The following is a 14,222-nucleotide window of genomic DNA, read 5'->3' as shown; positions in this document are numbered from 1 at the left end:
TCAGGGTCCCTATAGCAATGCTCAGGGTCCCTATAGCACTGCCAGGCCCGTATAGCACTGCTCAGGGTCCCTATAGCACTGCCGGGCCCCTATAGCACTGCTCAGGGTCCCTATAGCACTGCCGGGCCCCTATAGCACTGCTCAGGGTCCCTGTAGCACTGCCGGGCCCCTATAGCACTGATCAGAGCCCCTATAGCACTGCTCAGGGCCCCTATAGCACTGCCAGGCCCCTATAGCACTGCTCAGGGCCCTATAGCACTGCCGGGCCCCTATAGCACTGCCAGGCCCCTATAGCACTGCTCAGGGCCCTATAGCACTGCCAGGCCCCTATAGCACTGCTCAGGGTCCCTATAGCACTGCCGGGCCCCTATAGCACTGCTCAGAGCCCCTATAGCACTGCTCAGGGTCCCTATAGCACTGCCAGGCCCCTATAGCACTGCTCAGGGTCCCTATAGCACTGCCGGGCCCCTATAGCACTGCTCAGGGTCCCTATAGCACCGCCAGGCCCCTATAGCACTGCTCAGGGCCCCTATAGCACTGCCAGGCCCCTATAGCACTGCTCAGGGCCCCTATAGCACTGCTCAGGGCCCCTATAGCACTGCCGGGCCCCTATAGCACTGCTCAGGGCCCTATAGCACTGCCGGGCCCCTATAGCACTGCTCAGGGCCCCTATAGCACTGCCCAGGGCCCTATAGCACTGCTCAGGACCCTATAGCACTGCCGGGCCCCTATAGCCGGGCCCCTATAGCACTGCTCAGGGTCCCTATAGCACCGCCGGGCCCCTATAGCACTGCCCAGGGCCCCTATGTCACCGCCAGGCCCCTATAGCACTGCTCAGGGTCCCTATAGCACTGCTCAGGTCCCTATAGCACTGCTCAGGGCCCCTATAGCACTGCCGGGCCCCTATAGCACTGCTCAGGGCCCTATAGCACTGCCAGGCCCCTATAGCACTGCTCAGGGCCCTATAGCACTGCTCAGGGCCCCTATAGCACTGATCAGGGCCCCTGTAGGACTGCCGGGCCCCTATAGCACTGCTCAGGGCCCCTATAGCACTGCTCAGGGTCCCTATAGCACTGCCGGGCCCCTATAGCACTGCTCAGAGCCCCTATAGCACTGCTCAGGGTCCCTATAGCACTGCCAGGCCCCTATAGCACTGCTCAGGGTCCCTATAGCACTGCCGGGCCCCTATAGCACTGCTCAGGGTCCCTGTAGCACTGCCGGGCCCCTATAGCACTGCTCAGGGCCCCTATAGCACTGCTCAGGGTCCCTATAGCACTGCTCAGGTCCCTATAGCACTGCTCAGGGTCCCTATAGCACTGCTCAGGTCCCTATAGCACTGCTCAGGTCCCTATAGCACTGCTCAGGTCCCTATAGCACCGCCGGGCCCACCCAGGCGCGCTGCGGGCGCTCCGCGGCGGTTGGCCGGGCCTGTTGCCATGGCGATAGCGCCGCGCAGGCCGCGCCGGAAGCCGGGCCCCGTTGCCGTGGCGACGCGGCGGCGCGCGAGGCCCGTTGGGAGCGCGTGGTGCTGAGCGGCCGCGCTGGGCTGGGGCCGGGCGGCCATGGAGCCCCAGGCACTCGTTCAGTGTCCCTACGACAGGAGCCACCAAGTCCGGGTTTCCCGCCTGCCCTACCACCTCGTCAAGTGCCAGCGGGTGAGCGGGCGCCTGGTTGGTGCCTCCCGGGGCCCTCCCGGGGCCCGGGGCTCAGCCAGCTGTCAGCCAAAAGCCCCCCGCCAACCCGGCGCCTCTCGCCTCTCTTTGCCCCCCAGAACAACCCGCAGGTGGCCCGCAAGCTGGCCACCTGCCCCTTCAACGCCAGCCACAGGGTGCCCCAGGGCAAGCTGCAGAGCCACATCGCCTCCTGCCCCGACCAGCGCCAGCCCGACCTCCCTCACGGTACAGCACGGCTCCCCCTCAGCACCCCGGTGGCTACGCTCAGCTCTGCCCTCCCCAACAACTGTCTCCTCTGTCCCCTCAGGGACGGAAACACACCTCAGCTACAGGATGAAGCAACCGGAGGTCCTCGCAGCCTGGCAGGACCCCCCGTCCCAGGAGGACTGGGAGGCTGGTGAGTGTCCCCGTGGTGCCAAGCAGTGCTCCCCACCCTTGCCATGTCACCTTAAGGCTGGCATTTCCCCATCGCATCACCTTTTGCAGAGCTGGAGGACCTGGAGGACCCCTCACCATTCATCCTCAATGTCAGGACGAATGACCTGTGCCTCCCGTGTGACAGGTAGGAGCCCGCAGGGCTGGGGACATCCCCTCCCTGGGTGCCCGTATTTGGGTGTGCCCCCCCAAGGGTGCTGCCCACTCTGACACTCCTGTTCCTCTCTTGCCCCCCAGCTCGGCCCCGGCAGCACCCACAAGCCAGAACCGAGACAGAGGAGCTGCAGGAGTCCCTGCGGCAGGTGCAAAGTGACAGGCACAGGAGTGACCACCAACAGCGGCAGCAGGACCAGGGTAGTGCCCATCTGTCCCCCAGAACCAGGGGGGCCACGGTGCCAGGGGGGCAGTGCCCCCTCAGCTGAGGTTGCGAGGGTGATTCTACCCACAGGTTTTAAATGCATGTTGCAGATAAGCTGCTTGCAAGTGTGCATGGTGTCCCGTCACCTGAGGGGGACAGAAGGAACATTGGGGTGGGGACCGGGCCACCCACACAGGCAGATGCTGGGGGTACCCATGGGATGGGGACCCAGGGGACCCCCAACGTGAGTTTCTAGCCCACCCCACTTCCCACATGCTCCCTTGGCTGTGCCCCCAGCGTGCTGCATGCTGGCCCTGTCCCTTGTGGCACAGACGAGTGGGGTGCAGAGCATGTTGCCCCTGCTCCAAGGGAGCTCTAGCACCATGGCAGGGGATGAGGGGCAACAGCTCCAGTGCACAGCAGGCTGTCAGCCCCCAGGCCTGTCTGTGTCCCCATAACCTCCTCAGTGTGTCCCTCTAACTACCTGGGCCAGCCCATGTCCCTGTTGCCTTCCCCATTGTTTTCCCATAACTCCCACAGTGTGTCCCTGTACCTCACCCAGGCCAGCCCATGTCCCTGTCACCCCCCCAGGTGTGCCCCCATACCTCCCCAGTCAGTCCCCATCCCCCCTCAGCTCACCTACACCCTTGTAACACCCCAGTGTGTCCCTTTATCCCTCCACCATGCCCCTGTAACCCCACCTGCCCTGCTTGTGCTCTGTCCTCCCCCACAGTGTGTCCCTGTCACCCCTGTGTCCCACTGTCCCCCTCATCCTGTCCCCAGCCACTCCTAAACTCAGGCTCTGGAGGGGACAGCGCCAAAGATGATGACTGGGACCATCTGGCATGACCAAGCCAGTTGAAGGTGAACCCAATCCCCCCTGGTCCTGGTGCTTGGGGGGCTGCTGCCCCCAGCTCCTGCAGAGCACCAGGTGTCCCCCCGTCTCTCTCCCACCAAAAGGGGCGTTTCCAGGCGGGTGCTGTCCAGATTTTTGGGCTGGAGGGGAGCTATTTTAGTGCTTCTTGCGTAATGTGGGTACCTCATACGCAGGCTGTGTCCCCAGGGCATCAGGCTGTGGGTTCCCCGCCCAGGAGGGGGGGGGGAGCAGCTGGGGAAGCATCATTAACCCCCCCACCCTGGGCATTCCTCCAAAAAAATGTCACTGTTGTCGTCGTTGTCCCCCTGCCAGCCTGGTGGTAACGCACACCCGTCACACCCAGGCCATGCTCAACCCCAGCATAGTGCCAGGATCCCCCAGTCCTTCCCGCACACCCCAGTTCCTTCTCCCCTTCTCCTTCCAGTGGGATGTCTCTGGGCATGGGTGACCCCACAGAGCCCCTGCTGCGCCAGGAGGTGAGAAGAGCTTGGAGAAGCCAACGGATTTGGAACAGTACATGTGGAAATGGGAACATGTGTGTCATGCCGCCTTCCCCAGTCAGGCTCCCTGCCCACCACTGCTCTCTCCCCAGCCGCCTGCAACACCCCGTCATCCAAGGCAGGCCGTGGGGACCCCGCAGGGCTGAGTTTGGGGGGAAAACTTGGGGGTTTTTCCTTCTTTCCAGCAGTTCACGGGGAGGTCAGATACATATCTTTCCCAGTCTGGAGGGGGGGGGGGGCGGGGGGAGCATGCAGGCGGGGTCGTACCGGTCCCTCCTGGCCGGGCAGAGGAGGAGTGATCTGGTGTTGTAATTAATTCCTCCCTCGCCAATGCCAGAAATGCAGCTGCAGAGCGGTTTTTATGCAACTAATAACTCCCGTTAACGTACATCTGGCAGGAGCCGTACATCCTGGGCTCAGCCCATGTGGGAGACGCTTTTCCTCCCTCCATCTCCGATCCAGAGGTTGAACATGAATCTAGCGGCGGCTACTCCTTCCTCAGGCTTTAACCTGCCAAGCACTAACCTTCATCCGAGGCTGCCTTTCCCCCAGCACCACCCCCAGACATGTTTTAAACCCATTTATTTGGTTATGGGGGGGCAGTTATCTCCACACAGCTCGGCGCAGAGGTCTGGGACGTGCGCCTGCCTGGATTTATCTCGGCAAAACTCTTTCCCCACGCATCCTTCTCAGCCACAAATCCCATCCCCACACAGAACCGGCGCTTCTGTGGCGGTGCCTGCTTCCCCTGGCCAGACAGTGGAAACATTTGCACATGCTGCCCGCAGGTAGAAAGCCATCCCAATCCCTCCCTTCTTCGTAAGGGTTAATTAAGGAGGAATTTCTCCAGTTTTGTTGCCTCGCTTGTTTAAAAGCGTCTGACTGCTTCAGCTTTGCCTGACATCTCTCCCCTGTGGTTTCCAGAGCAGTTTCATGTGTGCTTCGAACCGTGCCAATAACGGCCTTGCAACACTTGCCGGGAGTTTTTGCTCAGAGGGTGGATCCAGCCGGGTAGGTTGGAGGGCTGGCTTATTTTCATCCATGAGCCGGATGGGAAACAACAGGCGTTTTCCTCCTCTTTTCCACCTATTTTGCTGTTATTTTTCTCTCGTCAAGAGCAGTTGCAGATACCAGAGAGCACAGCCCCCCTCATGCTGCTCCTCAGCGGGAGCTGCCGGGTTTTCCCCTCGATGAGGAGGTGGGAAGGGAGAGTCAGGCTTTTTTTGGTGGCAGCGCAGATACACGTCACCTTCATTGTCCCCTGCGGTGTCCAGCTGCCACCATGGAGCAAGCAAGCCATGCCATGACACAGCCACACTTGTTGATGGCGGCTCCTGCTCCCCCTTTCCAGGAGGGTCCCACCACATCACATGGCCTCTCTGCACTACGGTTTTGGGGAGATTTTATGCCTTTTTGGCCTTGCCCCATGTACTTTAACCACTTCTCCCTCTTCTGTTCCCATGCAGCGATGAAACATCCCGTGTGCACCCACCCTTGCACAGCTGCTGCAGCAGGGGATGCCTGCCGAGACCCCCTGTCCGGGCAGGGGTGACCAGTGCCACGTGGAGATGCAGGGTCATGAGTACCAGCTCTGTCTGAGCCGCCAGGGTTCCCATCGCGATTCCCAGGACAAAATTCCCCTTGTCTTAACCCGTGTCATTCCCCTGCTGTGATTCAGCGCCCAGCATCATGCTCTGGCTGACGGAGGACGACACACACACACAAAAAAAAAACCCAAAAACGCCAAAAAAAACCTGTTTATCGTCAAACTGCGTCTGAAAGTGGCAGGAAAAGGAACTGGGCAGGAACTGGCAAGCGTCTGGCAGCCACAGGCAAGGCTCACCAGGGGCTTTGAAGTCACCGGTGTGGGAGCTGCAGCCGGGGGGCTTGGAGAAGCCCCGTCCCCTCAGCAGCCACCCCCCCCCCGCCACGACCCCCGGTAGCACCCTGGCCCCAGCAGGGAGGGGGGAAGCCCTCCCCGTGAAGCTCTTTCGGGGTGTTTTTAACACTTTTGTTGCTTTTTTATCTCCACAGCTCCTCAGTACTCCTCCTTCCCATTGAGGTTCAGCTTGTACCCACTTGGTGACAGATTCTGCCCGGGCACGGGCACCGCCAGGGCTTGGCCTCAGCTCCGCCAGCAGCCAGGCTCCGCAGCGCGAGCGGGACTCATTAAGGCAGGAAATTAGGTGGAAAAACAACAAATGCTGAGAAATCGCAGGGCCGGGTGAGAAGGGCTGGGCAGCGTCTGGCCCCCGCCTTGCTGCTCAAGCACTGAAACTGGCCTCAGTGCCCCGCGCCCGGTTCCAGGCTGTCACAGCCGTGTTATGGGGGCGTTTCACCCAAGAAAGGGCAGCGCCAGGGCCAGCAGTGCCACGAGCACACGTGTGTGTCAGCCACCACAGTGCCACCTCTACCCTGCCTGTGTCGTCCATCGCCCCCCCAGCGCCGGGGCCCCCCAGGGCTGGCTGAGTGCCCAGCTCCCCAATGCCTGCAGCCACCAGTGCCTTTTTGGGAAGCAGCCGGCACGCAGGGCCGTGTTCGCGCCCGTCCCCGGGCTCCCCGCCAGCCCCGGGGCGCTGTGCCAGCCCTCGCACCCCCCACCGGGGGAAACTGAGGCAGGACACCCAGCAGATCCCACCTGTGCCCCTTCCCATGGGGCATCATTGTCCTGTGCCCCCCAAACTCATCAGGGTGCCACGGCGTTGCCCTACAGCCCCCCAGCCCCTGGGGGTGCCACCCTATGGCTGCCCCCAGGCTCTCCCCCCCACCCCCCCCGCTGCCCCAGCCTGGGGGGGAGGGGGGGGGGGGGGGGAGGGGGGGGTGACGTGGCCCTGCTGTCGGCCCAGGCTATATAGGGGCTGGTGGCGGCAGTGAGTCAGGCCCAATGCCCCCCCAGCCCCCGCAGTGACTCAGGGACGTTCCCCAGCACTGGCCATACTTAGCCGGGAGCATCCGAGCCCTGACCCCCCCACCCGAGGTGGAGCCGTGGGGGTGGCAGCCATGGGGTGTTGGCAGGGGGGTGTGTGGGTTGTCCTGGGGGTGGGACTATGGGGCTGGCACCCGATGGGGTGTCCCCAGAGGGGCTGGGGGACCATGGGGACAGCATCCACAGGGTGTCCTGGGGATGGGGACAGTAGGGGTGGTGCCCATGGGGTGTCCTGGGGGTGGACTCTGTGAGGGGACACACCACCTAAGGGGCTGAGTGGCCCTGGGTCAGACTCTTCCAGGCCTGGGGGGGACACAGAACATGGGGGAAACTGAGGCACGAGTGGGGCAGTCTGTGACCACAGGCACCCACAGGGGGACATGGGCAAAGTGTGAACAAGGGGACAGGGACAGGACACGCGTGTGTACATGAGGTGTTGTCAGGACACACGTGTACAAGGGGACGGTGTCAGGATGTGCATGTGTAAGGGGACAGTGTCAAGACACAAGCACATACACAGAGGGCAATGTCAGGACACGTGTGCACGAGGGGACAGTGTCAGGACACATGCATGCACAAGGGGACGGAGCTGGGACACACATGTGTGCACAAGGGTGGTGCCAGTGCAGGGCCAGGCATGTGAGGGCAGGAAGGGCCCCGGCGCCGGCGCATTGTTCGCCGTCCACCCGTCACTTCCCCCCACACGGCCACGGAAATGTCCCCATTGTCCCCACGGGCACTGTGCCCACGGGGGGCACACGCACCCCCTGCACCCCCGCAGTGCATATGCAACCTCCCATGCATCTACCCACCCACCCGGGGGGGGGGGGGCAGTGGTGGTGGAGCACCCATGGCAGGGTGCTGGGCAGGGGACCCAGGCTTCTAGACATGGGTGGGGTCACAGAGGGAGGACCCTGAGCCCCCCGAGCCCCCAGCCCAGCTGTGGCGGGCGCCATTGCATCAGCGGTGCAGGAATGCAGCCGGCCCCGTGGCAGGCGTGCGAGGCCCCCAGCCCCCTGCGCACGCCCCCCGGCCCCTCACACACTCGGGCACCCGCCTCGCATGGGGGCCACTTGGGGGGGGGGGGGGGGGGGGGCGGGTCCCGTCCCCCCCATCCCACCCTTTGCACGAGCCTGTGGAGGGGTGGGCAGCTGTGCGCACGTGTGAAGGGGCCAGGGAGCTTGCAGCATCCGCATGTGTGGGTGGAGGGAGAGGCCGGGGGTGCACCACTTGCACACTCAGAGGTGGTGGGCGCGCGCGGCTTGCACACTCGTGGGGGGGCGAGAGGCTGGTGTGCACCATTTGCACACTTGTGGGGAACAGGACCCTGCGAGTGCACGGCCGTGTGGAGACAGCAAAGGTGCTGCCGGGGGGGCACCACCCCCCCGTTGCACGCAGACCCCACTGTGGGGCAGGGGCCCGGGGTGCTGGTGGCCACCCCGTGACCCCCCCCCCCCGTGTCCCCTCGTGGGGGGTCCCGGCCCCTCTGTGCAGCCGCGTGGGAATGGCTCCAGCTCCGGCTGTTTCCGCTGGTTCCTTCCAGGAAGCAGCAGCCGGATCCGGCCCCCCCGCCCCCGTCCCCGTCCCCTTCCTCCCCGCTGCGGTCCCCAGCCCCGCGACCGCCCAGCCCTGTCCCTCTCCTGTCTCCAGGTCACATCCCCAGTGCCCTGTTGTGTCCCCCCCCCGTGTCATCCAGTGTCCCACTGGTGTCCTGTGTTCCGCAGTGCCCTGTGTCCCCACGTGTATCCCCGTGTCCCCTTGTGCCTGTCCCACCCGGGTGCCCCATGGTGTCCTGTGTCCCTTTGTCCTCTCAGTGTCCCAGTACTCCCAGTGTCCTGTGTCCCAGTGTCCCAGCATGCCCTGCTGTCCTGCCCCTACCCCCATGACCCCCAGGTCCTCTCATCCCCCCCATTGTCCCAGTGTACTGCCCGTCATGTCACCTGGGGTCTCGTCCCCTGTCCCAGTCCCTTCACTGGTGTCCTGTCCTCAGTGTCCTGTGTCCCCTCATCCCTCCCCAGTGTCCCCATCCCCAGTGTCCTGTTGCCACCTGGGCACCCATCTCCCCTGGTCTCTCGCTGTCCCCACAGTGTCCCATTCCCCCTGGTGAGGCCCCAGTATCCCAGTTCCTGGTGTCTCAGTCCTCTCCAGTGTCCCAGTACCCCTAAGTGTGTTGTGGTCCCCAGTGTCCCTATTACCAGTATCCCCATCCCCTCAGGTGTCCCAATTTCTGGTGTCCTGGTCTCTCCAGTATCCCCCCAGTGTCCATGTTCCTGGTGTCCTGGTCCCCCCTGGGGATCCCGGTCTCTGGTGTCCCTGTTCCCAGTGTCCATCCTGGTGCCCCTCAAGTGCTCTGGTCCCCAGTATCCAGTGTCCCGATGTCCCTGTCCCCGGTGTCCTTGTGCCCTCAGGGTATCCTGTTATTCCCTGTCCCTGATGTCCCGGTGTCCCTTGGGTGTCCTAATGCCCCAGGGTGTCCCCATTCCTGATGTCCCGGTATCCCAGGGTGTCCCGGTGCCCTTCAGGTGCCCCGGTGCCCCCGGGGTGTCCCGGTGCCCCTCGGGTGTCTTCATCCCCGACGTTCCGGCCCCTTCGGAGCGTCCCGGTGCCCCAGGATTATTCCTGTCCCTGATGTCCCGCTCCTCCCCGGCCTCTCCCGGCGCCCCCGTGCCCCCGGTGTGGTGTCGGTGCCGGTGCCCGACAGGGCTCTGGCTCCTCCCCGGTGAGTCACGGCGGGGCGGGGCGGGCCGGGCCCCCCCGGGCACTTTCCGAGGGGACTCGGGAGCGGGAGGCAGCGCCGAGCTCGGCCAGCCCCGCTCCGCCATGGCCCCGGCCCCGGCCCCCCCGCGCCGCCCCCGGTCCCGGCCCCGGGCGCTGCTGCCGCTGCTGCTGCCGCTGCTGCTGCCGCCGCCCGCCGCTGCCTTCAACCTGGAGGCGGCGCGGCCCGTCGCCTTCCGCGGGGCCCCCGGGTCCCTCTTCGGCTTCGCCTTGGACTTTTACCTGCCCCGGCCCCGCAGGTATCGGCGGCGGCCCCGGGCCCCGCGACGGGACGGGACTGGGAGCGGCACCGGGACGGGTCCGGGCACCCGAAGCGGCCCCGTCAGCCGGGACGGGGACGGGCACCGGGCACCGGGCACCGGGCGGGGACGGGGAGCGGGAGCGGCCCAGCGGGACGGGGAGCGGCCCCGGGAGCAGGGCGGGGGCGGCAAGTGGGCAGCAGTGAGACCGGGAGCGGGTAATGGGAACCGGGAGCGAGGCGATGGACCGGTAACGGGACACCGGGGAGCGGGAACCGGCAGTGGGAAACGGGACCGGGGACCAGGACGGGGTAACGGGAACGGGACATCGGGGCGGGACCGGGACGGGGTAGCGGGAACGGGACATCGGGGCGGGTACCGAAAACGGGGTGGGACCGGGGGCTGGGCCGGGGTAACGGGGACCGGGACCGGTCCAGCCCCGGGGGTGTCCGGCGGGGCTCAGGGCGCTGGGCGGGGGCTGAGCCCCGGCTCCGTCCCCGTCCCCCCCCGCCGGCCCCTGCCGGGGGTCCCGGGGCCCCGTTGCCCCGGCCGGAGCGTTTCCTGTAACCGGAGTCAGGAGCTGCCCCCGGGGGCGGTGGGGGCTCGGGGGGACCCGGTCGTCCGAGAATGGCCCTGCCCCCCACGCGTGACCCACACCCGGGGGGGGGGGGGGGGGAGGGCAAACTGGTGTCCCCCGGCTGCGGGGCCTGGGTGCCCCATGGCGGGTGGGCCCCCTCCCCGCCCCCCCCCCTCCGGCCGTGGGTGCTTTCAGCGCTTCCTCTCCCACAGAGCCGGAAGGGGTCACCCAGGCTGAGTCAGGGTCCCGTGGGACCCCGGGGGGGGCAGGGGGTTTCCCTCCCCCCAGGACACGCCCCACCAGGGTTCCTGGGCCCCCTCCCCTCCTCTGCGAGCCCCCCCCAGTGCCCCATGGGTGACAGCCACCGTGTCCCCATGGGGACAGCCACCCCGCCGAGCATCCCACTCACGCACACCCCCCCCAGCGTCAGCATCCTGGTGGGTGCCCCCAAAGCCAACACGAGCCAGCCCAATGTCACCCAGGGGGGGGCAGTCTACCACTGCCCCTGGCCCCCCGGTGATGACTGCACCCCCATCGACTTTGACCACATCGGTAAGGGGAGGGGGACACCGATGGGGACAGGGACACGGGTGGGGGCATGGGGACAGGGGTGGGCACACGGGTGGGGTCAGGACCCCTCCGGTATGGGGACAGGGTGGGGAAAGGGGCATGGGGACATAGGTGGGGACGGGACCCCCTGGGCATGGGGACAGGGCACAGCCAGGCCTGGGGACATGCACTGCATGGCGACAGGGGCACGGCCCCCAGCACCCATAGGACGCAGTAGCCCCCCGTGGGCCCTTCGAACAGCCCCCCCAGCCCCACGTCATCATCCTCAATGCCACCCCCCTTGGCCCCGTGGCCTTGGCACTGCCTCTGGGCTCCTGTCCTGCCTGGTTAATGATAAACCTGGGGGGGAGCAGTGGGTGCTGGGGCAGGGGTCTCATGGGTGCTGGGGCAGTGAGTGCTGGCCTGACCCCCTGCTTCCCCCCTCCTCACAGGAGCCCGCACCCATGACTTCGGGGGCAACAGCACAGAGACCCCCGACCCCGTCGAGTTCAAGTCCTTGCAGTGGTTTGGGGCCACTGTGCGGGCACACAACGCCTCCATCCTGGTATGGGGGGCACAGGGGGTTGGGGGGGGAAGCAGGGGGCAGGGTTCTGTCTGTGTGCGGACCCCCTGTGCCCCCCACCACTCACAGACCCCTCTTTCCCCCCTGCCCCAGGCCTGTGCCCCACTGTACAGCTGGAGCCCCCCCAAGGAGGAAGGGGGGGGACAGGAGCCAGTGGGCACCTGCTTCCTCTCCATCGGCAACTTCTCTAAGTTTGTGGAGTATGCACCCTGCCGCTCAGGTGGGACCCTGCCCCCTGCCCCCAGACCCCCAGGCACCCCCTAGCCTGGCATCCATAGGTGGCACCACTGGGCATCTTGCCTGCCCAGGACCCATGGATGACATCTCCAGACCCCCCTGCCTGGTGCCCCTGGGTCCCTGGACATCACCTCCTGTGCCTGATACTGCCAGGATGACCCCCCTGGATCTTACCTGGCACCCAGGGACCCCCCCCCAGCATCCTCCCTACCTGGTGCCTCTGCGGGGTCATCCCCATGGCCCCCAGGCTGGCACCCATGGGACCCTGGGCACCCCCAGCCTGGCACCCCAATGAGTGACATCCCCATAGCCCCCCAGCTAGCGCCCATGGGACCTCAGCACACACCCCCCCCCAGGTCCCCCAACCATTGCCCCCCTCTCCCCACAGACCTGAACTCTGCAGCGGGGCAGGGCTACTGCCAGGGGGGCTTCAGCGCGGAGTTCACCCAGGTGGGGACATGGGGGGCACCAGTGGGGCACAGGGGATATTGGGTGACATAGGGGGGTATCATGGCGGTGGGGGGGTAAGGGATAGAGGGTGTCATGGGGATGGGGGGGTGAGGGATGGGGGGCATGAAGAGGCAGGGGTACATTGGGGCATTATGGGGGTCACATAGGGTATGTGGGGGTGGGGGGTGTATATAGGGGTCTGGAAGCATATAGGGGGTGCTGACGGGTGCCCCAGGCTGAAGGCTCCCACCCCCGGGTCTTCCTGCAGACAGGACGGGTGCTCTTGGGGGGGCCTGGCAGCTACTTCTGGCAAGGTGAGACCCCAGACCCTGCCTCACCCTGCCTTCCCCTGAGAGACCCCTGCCTGTCCCTGCACCCCCCTGCCTGTCATTGCCTGTCCTTGAACCCTCCGGTTGTCCCTACCCCCCCACCTGCCTGCCCCTAAGTACCCCCCTGCCTGCCTCTGCCCACCCTGCCTGCCAGCCCGGCACGGTGGGCAGTACCCCTGGGTGCTGAGGGGCCGCCCGTGCCCCCAGGGCAGGTGATGTCGGCGACGCAGGAGCAGATCACAGCCTCCAGCTACCCGGAGTACTTCATCCAGGAGGTGGCTGGGCAGCTCCAGACGCGCCAGGCAGCCCCCACACACGATGACAGCTACATGGGTCTGCCTGGGGACAGGGAGTGTGGGGGACACGGGCGTGGGGACGTGGGAGATGGGGGGGGGGACAGGGGCATGGGGACAGGGGAGATTGTGGGGGGCAGGGACAGGGGCATGGGGACATGGGAAATGTGGGGACACGGGCATGGGGACACAGGGGCATGGGGACATGGGAAATGTGGGGACACGGGCATGGGGACACAGGGGCATGGGGACATGGGAAATGTGGGAACACGGGCATGGGGACACAGGGGCATGGGGACATGGGAAATGTGGGGACACGGGCATGGGGACACAGGGGCATGGGGACATGGGAAATGTGGGGACACGGGCATGGGGACACAGGGGCATGGGGACATGGGAAATGTGGGGACACGGGCATGGGGACACAGGGGCATGGGGACATGGGAAATGTGGGGACACGGGCATGGGGACACAGGGGCATGGGGACATGGGAAATGTGGGGACACGGGCATGGGGACACAGGAGCATGGGGACATGGGAAATGTGGGGACATGGGCATGGGGACACAGGGGCATGGGGACATGGGAAATGTGGGGACACAGGCATGGGGACACAGGGGCATGGGGACATGGGAAATGTGGGGACACAGGGGCATGGGGACACAGGAGCATGGGGACATGGGAAATGTGGGGACACGGGCATGGGGACACAGGGGCATGGGGACAGAAGGGACAGAGGAAACAGGCATGAGGACACAGTGGCACAGGGACACTTGGGGCATGGGGGTGTGGGAGTCATGGTGGGACAGGGACATGAGGCGTGAGGACATAGGGGACAGGAACACAGGGTATGGGGACAGGGGAGAGAGGGATGGACGTGGGGATATGGGGACACAGGGGCTTAGGGATGCAGGACAGGGGCACAGGGAGACACAGGGACGCAGGGGACATGGGGACACGGGGGGGCACAAGGGGACAGGGACTGGGCACAGGGTGGCATCAGTGGCACAGGTGACAACACAGTTGACACCTCTCCACCCCACAGGCTACTCGGTGGCAGTTGGCGAGTTCAGCGGGGACACAACACAAGGTGGGTGCCACTGGGGTGCCAGTGGGAGAGTGACATGGGAGTGCCACAGCCCCCCCGCCCGGACACCCCCCTGACAGGATCACTTTGTCCCTTGCAGATTTTGTGGCTGGTGTCCCTAAGGGCAACCTCACCTATGGCTACGTAAGGCTGCAGGGACGGGGGATGTGGGGGGGACAGGGGATGGGGGTCGTAAGGGACATGGAGGGGACAAGGGACGCAGGTACACAGGGGCTGTTGGGGGACAGGGGACATGGAGGGGGGCGGGGGGCCCCAGCTGATGAGGCTCCCTGGCCACTGCCACAGTGTGTCCTGTCCCCTGTGTCCCCAGGTCC

General features: G+C 65.6%; 2 protein-coding genes across 2 annotated transcripts in view; both read left to right on the top strand.

The window, feature by feature from the left end:
* The first annotated feature begins 1,499 nt into the window (after positions 1-1,499).
* Positions 1,500-2,580, top strand: GTSF1 (gametocyte specific factor 1). The gene is made up of 5 exons (XM_040581181.1): positions 1,500-1,655; positions 1,772-1,898; positions 1,981-2,070; positions 2,160-2,235; positions 2,346-2,580. The coding sequence occupies exons 1-5, from the start codon at positions 1,563-1,565 to the stop codon at positions 2,419-2,421; spliced, it is 462 nt and encodes a 153-aa protein (XP_040437115.1). The 5' UTR covers positions 1,500-1,562; the 3' UTR covers positions 2,422-2,580.
* A 6,496-nt stretch (positions 2,581-9,076) lies between these two features.
* Positions 9,077-14,222, top strand: part of ITGA5 (integrin subunit alpha 5) — a 7,046-nt gene continuing 1,900 nt past the window's right edge. The window contains exons 1-9 of the mRNA XM_040581200.1: positions 9,077-9,783; positions 10,785-10,912; positions 11,362-11,474; positions 11,586-11,712; positions 12,118-12,179; positions 12,448-12,493; positions 12,716-12,841; positions 13,846-13,890; positions 13,988-14,079. Coding sequence (XP_040437134.1) covers positions 9,203-9,783; positions 10,785-10,912; positions 11,362-11,474; positions 11,586-11,712; positions 12,118-12,179; positions 12,448-12,493; positions 12,716-12,841; positions 13,846-13,890; positions 13,988-14,079 — 1,320 coding nt within the window. The 5' untranslated portion in view covers positions 9,077-9,202. The remainder of the gene's footprint in view (positions 9,784-10,784; positions 10,913-11,361; positions 11,475-11,585; positions 11,713-12,117; positions 12,180-12,447; positions 12,494-12,715; positions 12,842-13,845; positions 13,891-13,987; positions 14,080-14,222) is intronic.

Source organism: Falco naumanni (genome assembly GCF_017639655.2).
Source record: "Falco naumanni isolate bFalNau1 chromosome 20 unlocalized genomic scaffold, bFalNau1.pat SUPER_20_unloc_1, whole genome shotgun sequence".
NCBI lineage: Eukaryota > Metazoa > Chordata > Aves > Falconiformes > Falconidae > Falco > Falco naumanni.
This window is presented reverse-complemented; position numbering and strand designations above follow the sequence as displayed.